Here is an 11,525-nt window from a genome sequence, read left to right on the forward strand (position 1 = left end):
CTGACAATGTGTCGTCTTTATCTACATTTTTTATCTGCTCTCATGTGTACTCTTCTACTGTGTGTTTTGCTGAATTTCACAAATAAAAAGTTTTATCAATAAAGACAGTTTGCTTCATGAGACTCTATTGGTACGGCTGCAAAACTTTTCAAAATTCAAAAATTTCAAATCACAGTCATCTGCTCTTCAAAACGTCTTTATCAGACGCCAGATTGTTTATTGTTTACTCTGCCATAACCACACGCAGTTGAATTGATTCGATGCAACTTCATAGGCTACTGTTGGAAAAGAAAGAAAAAAAGAAAACAGTCAATCGGCAGCACTAGGAGTTGTTATTGCAGTTGTTAACAACAACAGAAATAATAATGATAATAATTCTACAACCCATTCAGTGTAGACATGTTTCTGAACAACACAGTGAGGAAGTCAGCAGTAAATGTTCACACGCAATTTCAAATCCAATACATGACCGGAGTCCTGAATGATGGTGCGGGATTTCAGCACCATGGACAGTTTCTCTCAGGCGACTGCAAGTTCAGCCTACACGCTCAGACAAGACGTTACATAGAAAAATAGTTTGAGGCAAGAACATGGTGCTCCAGCAAATCGAAACATGTATGTTCCTAAGATCTGTGTCACGGGAAGGCAATACACACACGCAACGAGGAATTTGATTGAGTGAGAGTTACTTGTTCAGAAAACTTCTGAAGTCACAAGAGGATTTGTAACAACACAGGCTAAATGATTTATGCCTCATACACATGCTAAAGTGATAAGCATCTGTGCTATTACTGTGTTCATCCATCTACACTTGAGCAAACTCACTGGTCTCTGGAAGTCAGAATGGACTGCAATAACCTAAACTGGGACAAGAAAATACAAGAAGAACTGTTCTTGTTCTCTGCTCCTTTTCAATCCTTCAGATCGAAATTAATATTCTTTCATTCATTTTGTGACTAGTGCGTCCTCATCCCAGTGTGCCTCATACTGGAGGCATCCAGCAAAGCTACCTCGCATGAGAGGGGCAAACTGAAGATGGATGGATGTTTGATATTTACTGAATTATAAAAACAAAACCACACTCCATAAACCACAAGTTTTTCTCTCAAAAAATCCATAGTTGATACAAGACTTCTCCCTATTTTGAGGCCCAATGATAGACACTTGTGGAGGCCATGGTAGAAATTGTAGGGCAACCTTTATTATGGATAATACTTGGGTCCTATGATAGATCATTCATATTAAATTGTTGGTGTCTTTATTAACATTACAAACTCCTACATGCGGTGTTAACGGCAACTCTGTGTTTTGTTTGCTTTATTTATGTACATTTGGATTAAAAAATAGAAAAAATGGCCACATACTGTACTTTGACATCAATATTTATTCGACCTTAAAAGTACAAATTCATTAAGACAATGTTCATTCCAAACATCAAAGTGGCACTAAGTGACTGTGAGAACAAACATTTGGTGAAGGCTGAACGTGAACGTGTTCCAGAGACTGTGATGCGATGACATCATCCAGTTTTAGCGCTGAGCTTACTTAACATAGCAACACGTGCCACGACGTCTGTGCAAGCTTCTAGAATGTCTAGAATAAATAGTTGCTCAATCACTGGACAGATGATTCACTATTCCAGTCTACTTCCTTTGCCTCCAGCTGTTCTAAAGCAATGTAACCAAAGCAGCATAAAGATGGCTGGTTAAGATATGACAACTGTGCAGTCCATGGAAAAGAGGACATTGGTTATTCAAATATTTCAACACTCCTGAGTCCTGTTTAGGCAGATTGAAGGGTGAAGCTTTCCACACCACCCAACAATAGGTGAGCTGCTGAGAGGGTGACACCTCAGTCCATTTTCGTTGGGATTCGGCCCATTTTAGTGCGCATGTTTCGTACAAGGAAGAACGCGACGGTGGCACCGGCCATGATGAGCTCTGCGACCCAGAACGCGGTGTCCCAGCTGTACTGTTTGGCGATGGAGCTGAAGGGAAATCCAGCCATGAATGCTCCCACTGCAAACAGGAAAGCAACAGCCGGGTTTATGACCATGAAGCTGTGAAGGTGCGAGGGGGCAGGGGAGGTGCTGTACCGTTGGCCATGAGCGCCACCACGGCGTGGGAAGTCCCGCAGAAGTTGGACGGAGCGCTCTCACTGGCGATGACACCGAACAAGGCGATTGGTCCGTAAGAGGAGAAGCCGAAGAGAGCGCCGAGGCAGAGGATCCAGATCTGGAGGTGAGAGGAAGCAGGGTTTACAGTCTGTGCTTCTTGCGGAAAGAAATCACACAATAAAGACAGAAAATACTTCGATAATATGATGATGATTTTAACTACAATGACGGCAGACAATTGTGAGCTACGGACGTTGAACTTTCTTGGTTTAAAAAAAAAAAATAAATAAATCAAATAAATAAATCACAATTTAAAAATGATAAAATTGTAAAAAACATATTTTTAAAACGATGTTGACGGATTTTAAAATCAGTTTTAAATTTTGACTTCGAATAAACACATTCCCTGTTGAGCTAAATTCCACAAGACAATGAATAATTATATTGTCTTGCTTAATGGGCAACTTGAGGCTTCCAAAATGGTGGAACAAGCACTCAGTTTACACCCAGGAAAGCCAAAATTTTGGCAATTCAATGGCAACAAATGTAACAATGTTTTATTACGTTGTCCCCGACATTCTTGCAATTGATTTTATGTCCTACATCAAACTTTGCCTTCTGATCATAGATAAAAGTCAAAAACTGCAGCGTAAACGGACATTTATTTCAATAAAACAAGGTTCAAACATCACCTTTGTGTCTCGTGAATTAACGGTTGGTATCAGCCTAAATCCGAATGAGCAGGTGAGGCTTTTGCAAAAATCACTGAAAATTGCACTCGTGCCCCATGCTGCGACTAGAATACCTCTTGTTCCGTCACGCCCAGGACGACGGACACCGGGTGGATGATTTGGACCCACAGTGGAGCCTCCTATTTCGGAGAAAAGAAGCATTGCTGAAGTGGTAACATGTGCTAAACCTTAGCAGCAGGTACCTCTGGGATTGCAGGCGTGATGGTGACTCTGAAGAGGTACATGGACACATACATGCCGGCCATCATGAGGATCAGAAGCCCGTGGCGAGGGTTGCCGTGAGTGCCCAAGCCTTGCTGGACACAGCAGTGAGTAACTAACATACAGAACATTTGGCTTGGCTGTGGGTTTGTGCCACTCACCCGAGCGACTGCTCTGTCAGAGATGAAACCTGCTGCAAGGCTGCCGAAAAAGCCTCCCACCTCTAACGCACTCATGTAGGTGCTGCCTACGAAAGACATGGCGTGATGTTAACAGCAGGAGGAGAGCAGCAGAGAGAAAGCTCAGTTCATACCCATCAGAGCGGTCTGGCCTTTCTCCTGCATGAGGAAGAGCTGACCCCAGTCGGTCGCTGCTGTTTTCACCCCGAACACCACCAGGTAGCCCAGCGACAGAACCCACAGGAAGGGGGAGAAGAGGAACTCACGCAGGGTGCTGTCATTGTTGCCTGGAGGGAGGAAGGAACAGCTCACATTCAGAATCGTACCATTATTTTATGGAATTTCATAATTCTTTCATTTCATTTTTCTTTAAATTATTCCAGAATTTTGTTTGCTGAATGAATGAAGGTGCTGAGTGACTCCTCTATCCTTATCCTCCAAAGGCAGGCTGTCCCGAAGCCAAGGCCCAGAAGCTCAGTGAGGAGGCCAAAAGAACAATCCGTCAGTTGAAATGCTTTATTGTAGAGTACTGTTCGGCAACAAAATACTTTTCAAGTGGTATAAATGAAATGGATGAATGAGGCGGTAAAAATCTGATGAGGAGAGGCAGTGTGGCAGACTGTACAGAAAACACTGGCGTCTACATGGATTTAGGCTGAAAATGAGAACAATCTAAATACATTTTTTTGTAGATTTTTACGAACCATTTTCAGTAAAAGATGTCACTGTATGAGTGACTGGCAAACAACCGGGAGAGAAATGAACACCACGATCGCAACCATCCAAAGCACGGGAATGCTTCACCGCATTCGTGTCAAAGACACCAATAAGGTGGTCGCCTTGCGTCGAGAGAGCATTTAGCACAGAAAGAAAATTTGCTTCATCATTTTAGCTGTTCACCAGCGAGAAGACGTTCTTCAAGTGCTCAACAAATGGCCACTACAACTGCTGAGATTTGATAAGTTGAGTAATTGTTAAGGTAGTCGATAAGGTAAGCCATGATTCAGTTCATAATGTGTATCATCGGTAATCTGGCGATGCGATACGTATCCCCATACAGGTGTGGCGATACAATGTATTGCGATACATTGCTATACTGCAAGTACTGCAATACATTGTAATTTGTTAAATAGTGCCATTATTTTAAGGGGAAAATCAATAATGCAGAAAAAAGTTGTAAAAAATGAGTTCATTGCTACCAACTCAGTCCAGAAGGGAATTCAGTTCAGTTTCACAGTCCAACTGAGGAATGACCCGCTGCCTCAAAATAACCCCAGAGGAAAATTTGCTATGTAACAAATGCAGCAGCAAATCCAACATTTCTTTATTAGATATCGAAATCATGGACTTAAGATATCAATACAATATTAAGCATCACAATATTTGATTTTATATTTTCGTAGACCTGAATTCTCTACACTGGTATATCCAACCTGCAGAATCACACTGGACTGAACAATGACAGCCTTTCAAGAGGTTTATCATGAATGCTGAGCCCATTTGAAGAAATGCTTGCAGCGTCACTGAGTCGAAACCTTTCATCTTTATTTATTAATTTTATCATGGCAAACTAATGACTCGACTTCATGGCACCAAGACCAATACAGTGAAAATCAGGCATGTCCAAGGTTAAGCCCAGCCGAGGGCCATTTGTCACATATAGACAGTAGCTACTTTTAACAAATGTATTATTAGTAACTGTCAACTGAGGAATGAAAATTACTGAATTGTTTGAGATGGTTACATTTTCCTGTCATTCCATGACATCCAAATATGTAGACTTCTAAAACTTTTTCAGGAAAAGAAAGTTATATCTTTGCAATTCAATGAAATTTTTTTTAAGAATGAGTGGGTGTTAGCAATTTATTGCCAACTCAAAAATGCCATTTCCTCTTGGTAGGAATTCTTCTGAGGCAGTGAAGCAAAGCAGACGCAATCTGTCGCTGCCCCAAAGCTCTGATCCAGCCATGCTCCAGGGCTCCACCACTGGTTCACAAAGAAAAGCCCTTGTGCCAATGATCAGAAAATCTTTCTCTGAGGGCAGGCGGATGTCTTTGCATGCAAATTATGCTTGCAATTGGAATGCACATACATACAGGCATCTTCAGTTAACCACCGCTTTGTCCTGTTCAGGGTTGCGGGGTGTGTTGGAGCCTATCCCAGAGTGCAATAAAACAAAAATATGCTGAGACAAATTGTACTTACAGTCACTCTGAGAGCAGAAAAATCATGCTCTTCTAAATCAGACTGATGTTCAGCCCTATCATGAGGATGACTGAGCTCGCTCTCTCACTTTTCATGCTAACTACTGATGTAACATGACGTAGTGCGGACAGCTGTTCTACATTTCTGGGCTACATGATACATAACCAGGGCAACAAGAATGCACCCATTCAAGATCCAGTGCTACCGACTAGTTTGATATTAGCTTTGGTTAGTCACTTGACTGGGGTAGGAGACCAGAGAGAATATCTTGGGTGAGAGGAAATTTGTAACAAGCCTGGCGTGCAGAAGCAAATGGAGACTAGAGAAGAAGCTTCCTATATTCTATGTTATGCTATGGGCTAAAAGAACCTCAGGCTGAACATGAAAATTTTCATTTACGCACATGCTAGAAGCAAACATGCTATTTGTTCACCTCCTTTGGCTCCTTTCTTCACTGCTCCCTCAATGCTGGGCAGTCCCACGTCTTTGGGCTCATTCTTCACAAACACCACACACACTAGGGAGAAGGCTGCGCAGAAGAGCCCCGACATGGTCAGGATGGTCCTCCAGTCGTAGTAGTTCAGGAGCACAGTGACCAGGATGGGACCCAGGCTACCAGCACAGTTCATGCTGCAGGACAGAACGGACCACCAGGTTCCAAACTGGGAGGGCTCGAACCACTGCAGCACGAGAAAACCACTTGTCAGTCAGCAAATTTAACAACATAAACTGAGTACAGAGTTTTCTGTTCCTTTTGTAATTACTACTGATGACACCGCAGACTTCACCAACCCTCATATGTCATCCTGTCAACTATCAAAATAGTGGTTAGTTGCAGCAGAAATACAGCGAGTTCCAGACCAGTGGAGAAAATAGAACTCAGGGAGTGAACTGGATTGAATTGCTGATCCGTGTTGATAACAGTGTTGTGGAATGTGACTTGTCTACACAGTATGTTCACACTTACAGTGAAAGTTTTCTTTCTTACTCAACTGGAGATCTTCTATAAATAAGCTGTCTTGTAACCTGATCTCTTTAGCTCCCTGAAGTCATGCCAAGCCTATTTATTCCCCACACGCCCAACACTGCTGCTTTTAAGGCTTCTTATGAGTCTCAAGTTGTGTTCAAGTTAATATAGCTGCCATCCCAAATATGCTCTTTTACTTAAAGCTTTAAGAGGCCATCTGACTATAACAATGTAGCTAGTAATTCTAGGTGTGGTGGATAATAAAATGCTGATTTGGGCAGTCAATGTGCGACAGACTCAAGTGCAAAGACTGAGGACGGAGCAGAAAAAGAGAGGGAAATACTTCATAAAAAGGACTGTTGCAGAGGAAATTGTGTAATAATGTGCGGTCCTCTAGCCATTCACGACCAAAGTGCGGCCTGGGGGCCATTTGCGGCCCTTAAACCGATTCCACACGACCCTTCGTCTTTCACCAAATATTATGTTTGAGGCTCAACATAATTGTTGACCATAAAATACACAAAACACAATAGGACTTTCATTTGATAAGAAGGAAAATTAAAATTCAACAAAAGCACTGATTTAAACTGCCCCATGAATTATTTGCGATCTTTACAAATTCTACTTCCATTTCATGTGCTTTTAGTCGATAAGTTAAGCCATGATTCAGTTCATAATGTGTATCATTGGTAATCTGGAGATATGACACATATCCCAATACAGATGTGTCGATACATATGTGTATATGCAATACATTGCTATCCTGTAAGCACTCCAATACATTGCAATTTATTAACAAGTGCCATAATTTTAAGGGGAAAAATCAATATATGAAAAAAATATGTATGAAAATGAGTTCATTACTACCTATTCAGACCTGAAGGGAATTCAGTTCAGTTTCACAGTACAACTGACTAACAGCTGCCTCAAACAACGAAACCCCAGGGGAGAGATGGAAAATTTGTTACGTCACAAACGCCGCAGCAAATCCAGCATTTCTTCTTTATCGAAATCATGGACTTAAGAGAGCAAATACAATACTAATCAACACAATATTTGATTCGATATTTTTGTAGGCTGGTGTATCACATCAGCAGAATCACACTGGACTGAACAATGACAGCTTTTCAAGACGTATATCATGAATGCTGAGTCCATTTGAGGAAATGCTTGCAGCGTCACTGAGTCCAAACCTTTCATCTTTATTTATTATTTTTATCATGGTAAACTAATGACTCGACTTCATGGCACCAAGACCAATATAGTGAAAATCAGGCATGTCCAAGGTTAAGCCCAGCCGGGGGGGCCATTTGTCACATATAGACAGTAGCTACCTCTGTCCTGCTGGGTTGTTGTTCACTTAAATAGAGAAAATCTCAGCAGATTCAATGAAACTGTTCAAAACAAACAGCAGCTCTTCCTGTCTTAGTTTGTGTCTCTAGATCAAAAAGTCAATCTGGGTTCAAAGGTCTCCTCAGGCTTACCAACACAACAACAGGATCACATCAACCTTTAAAATACAGCTCAAGTTAAAGCGTCAGATGCAGGAAAGAGACTACCTTGCGTAGAACCTTCCCACAGGGAGGCCAGCCACAGCCTTGACCCAGACCATTGATAAACCACAGCATGGTGAACATGGGCACAGTGGAGGACCAGGAGAAGACCACGTTGATGCCTCCCACGAGGAAGAGGCCGATGGAGAAAAGCCAGCGGGCGCTGATCTGGTCGGATAACACACCGCTGATGAACTTACTGATGGCGTAGGCCAAAGTCTGGCTGCTGGTGATCTTACCTGCAAACACAAGAGTTAAAATGGGATTTGATGGTCATTTAACACGGCACTCCATAACCATTTCCATTGTCCACTTGTGGGGCACTTCACACAAATATAATTTTGAAGTTTGATGTTGTTTTTTTACTTTGCTATCCTACCAAGGTCATCTTTGTCCAGGTGAATCTCCTCCATCACCGAAGGCATGACGAAGGAGAAGGTTTTCCGGTTGAAGAAGTACAGAGCATAGCCAACGAACATGCAGACAAAGATGGTCACACGGTAGTAGCCGTAGCCCGTAGCACCCATGATTCCAGTGGACACTTGAGAGACGACCAGAAGAGAACAGCTGGCTTCAGTTGAATCAGTAACGCTTCTGATGGACTGGGGAGGGCAACAGAAGAGGCGCAGTGGAGCAGCAGTTGCCGGTTAAAGTTGATCCATCTTCCCACTCAGTCTGTATTAAGGTGCTGGATTATGCAGTAGAAAAGCTTCCAATCTACCTGCAATTAGAAAACACATAAATTTCTATAGATTTTTTTGCTAAGTAATGTGGACCTTGGTCATTTTTAGAACAAAGGGGGTGTGTCCTCGTATTGAAGTCTAAAAACAGGGCGACAGAAATGTCAGAGACGCTGAAATGATCAGGTTTGGTGACCACACAGTCAGCAAACTCGAAATATCCGGTGTCGAATGATAGGTAGTCGAGTTCACAGACAGTAGTCAATGGTTTCTGTGGATTTAGCACCTTAGCTAGATCTCATTTAGCGTGGTTTTCCAAGCGCAGTGAGCTACATCAACATGAAAACCGCGAGCGTGAGATATGTGCTGCACAAAGTGGCGACACTCGTTGACATTGAAGCAACGCTAGTTTGCAACTCCATTGTAAGGTCGGCACGCGAACTCACAGTTAAGATGTAGGTGCTGCATTAGTCTATTTTGACGGTCACACAAGTGTCAGGAGAGAGGTCCTACCGTGACTCGCTCCCCTCGCTGTTCCCATCCGAGCGAAAGGACGAAGCGCGTCCCCGACCGTGGAGTATGTATAGCATGGTCTGCGCGCGCTCCCGAGAGAAGGAGTGCGTAACTTGCATTAACATAAAGAAGCATTGTTAAAATTCATAACAGTCATGTACTTTAACAATCCCATCAATGTAGAGGAATTATAAATGTCATTTAAATATATATATTTTGAGTTGATATTAGCTGCTTCCTGTTAGCCTGCTGCTAACGCCACGCGTCATTGGTTGCCATGCTGTCACTCTCCCCGCCCATTCTCAGAGAGAACCGAACAATATGAATAAAAATGACATTTAGTCTGAAAAAAATTAACTGTTATACACACTGGCTCGGAATCAACTCACTTTTAACAATAAAACAATGATGCGAACTACTGGACAGATACGTATTTGAACTGACGTCAGGTGAAGTATTCCATTTGCACTAAAATTATGACGCTATAACTGAATGCACCCGAAAAACACGATTCAAAAAAAGAACTCAGCGTTGGAGTTTCAAGTTCATAACACAACGGTACGGGGAAACTGTAAAAGGGCAACAGCACTACTTGCTGGAGAGTTGCAGATACTACAAAAACGCCCAAACGCACACTGACCTAAAATGGCTGGACAGTGTTTAAGCAACAACAACGGGGGGAAAGTGACAAAAGAGTGCAAGGAAAAGGGATTATGGCTCACTTGCAGAGCGGGGAGTGCATTGGTGGTCCTACCGAGAGGGTGAGAGGGGTCAGCAGTGATGTCGCCTGCCCTTTCCCTGACACGCACTGGTCCTGAATAGACGTGCAAATGATCCTCTCTGCAGTCCTGTTGCAGTCTGTCCTGCCGAGCCAAACCAGACGATGATGGAGACCTGAACCTGCAGTGTCAGGGGCAGGTTATACTTCCTCAGTTGTCACAGAAAGTACATTCTCTGGAGATGAACACTTCCCTGACCATTAATGTTACAGCTATTTTACAGTGCTGCCTACGTTCAAAACTGGACAGTGAGACTTCAGAATCCCACGGACGTATGTCTTCATTCATTCACATTTGTCACATCGCAGAGGACCTCTCCTGGACCAGAAACACCTCATCACTGGTCAAGAAAGCCCACCAGCAAGCTGAGACTCCATCATGTGTTTGTTCTACTGAGGGGCCATTGACAGCGTCCTGACCAGCTGCATCGCTGTGTGGACGTCCACATCACCCACCTCACCCAGAAAGCAGTCAGGGTAATGCAAGACGCTTCACACCCCTCACACAGCCTCTTCAATCTGCTACCACCAGGAAGAAGGCTGTGAAGTCTGGGGGCTCAAACCATCTGACTGAAGGACACCTTCAATCAGCAAACCCGGTGTCGAACTGAAAGCTCATGATAGCTCATTCATCCATCAGGCCATCAGGAAGCTGAACTCTCGACCCACGCTGCCCCCACTGTCTGCGCCAAACCATGGACAGTGACACGTGAGAATCTCATGTGTTTATTCCTTCACACATGCACACTCATACACACACCCCCACACTCTTAGTTGCTCTTTAATTGTTCGCACTGCCATTGTTAACTCGACTTGACTTATGTTTTGGTTGTTGTTCATGTTTGTTTTTTGTTGTTTTTCGTTATTTATGTTGCATTTTTTTTGCACTGTTCAACGTCACATATGTCAATGCACAGGCCACCGAGTAATGACATTTCAAGAATTGACAATAAATCTACCTTACCTTCTTACACAGGAAACCAATCTTCTAACTTGGTCCCTTTTAAATTTGGCCGTTCCTTTTTTTCCTCAATATCTATTGAATTAAGATTTTGAACTATGTTGTGTCGTTGATGTGCCCTCTCCTGCAGTTTTAAACTCTCAGCCCAGAAAGCAGCTCCCCTGCATCGAGACTGCCGAGCAGGCACAGTGAGCAACTTTAGTCAAAGTCACTGCCTCACCGTTTTCCTTGATTGGGTTTGCTGCCCGCTGGTCCGTAACATACCAGAGGAGTGCGAGGATGTGCTGCGGAATATCAATTAAGCAAAGGAAGTGATGTTGTCTGGACGGCTTGGCTTTTATTTCAGGGCTGAATTAACACACATTGTACGTGGCCCATTCACAGAGCCAGAAAGGAAAAAAAAAAAAAAACATCAATCCATTCACTTCAGCTCAGCCTTTCTCTTCCCTCTCACTCCTTTAGTTTCAGCCAAAATGTATTAGACGTTTCCCAGGTTTGTACAAAGCCCAAACATGATGCAACTTTTACTTCAGAACAAAGAAAACTTTCATAGCTCCACCGAAATTTGACCAAAACTATTTTGAAGCTGAATTCAGAATAAGGATCAGATTCAGAATAGA

General features: G+C 42.9%; 1 protein-coding gene across 4 annotated transcripts; it reads right to left on the bottom strand.

Annotated features, from left to right (window-relative positions):
- Positions 1-1,326: 1,326 nt before the first annotated feature.
- Positions 1,327-9,932, bottom strand: slc37a4b (solute carrier family 37 member 4b). 4 transcript variants are annotated; one of them, XM_053847303.1, is made up of 10 exons: positions 9,921-9,932; positions 8,353-8,694; positions 7,980-8,212; positions 5,887-6,133; positions 3,383-3,535; positions 3,231-3,316; positions 3,051-3,164; positions 2,922-2,987; positions 2,096-2,234; positions 1,331-2,018 (listed from the first exon to the last, which is right to left on the bottom strand). In XM_053847303.1, exons 2-10 carry the CDS (start codon positions 8,498-8,500, stop codon positions 1,852-1,854), a joined length of 1,353 nt encoding a protein of 450 aa, XP_053703278.1. In that variant the 5' UTR covers positions 8,501-8,694; positions 9,921-9,932; the 3' UTR covers positions 1,331-1,851. The 4 variants fall into 4 exon arrangements, with proteins under 4 accessions (XP_053703280.1, XP_053703278.1, XP_053703277.1 ...); XM_053847302.1 differs by lacking the exon at positions 9,921-9,932 and adding an exon at positions 9,167-9,226; XM_053847305.1 differs by lacking the exon at positions 9,921-9,932 and having other exon boundaries at positions 1,327-2,018; positions 7,980-8,141; positions 8,353-8,503.
- Between the last annotated feature and the right edge of the window lie 1,593 nt (positions 9,933-11,525).

Source organism: Synchiropus splendidus, chromosome 17 (assembly GCF_027744825.2).
Source record: "Synchiropus splendidus isolate RoL2022-P1 chromosome 17, RoL_Sspl_1.0, whole genome shotgun sequence".
NCBI lineage: Eukaryota > Metazoa > Chordata > Actinopteri > Syngnathiformes > Callionymidae > Synchiropus > Synchiropus splendidus.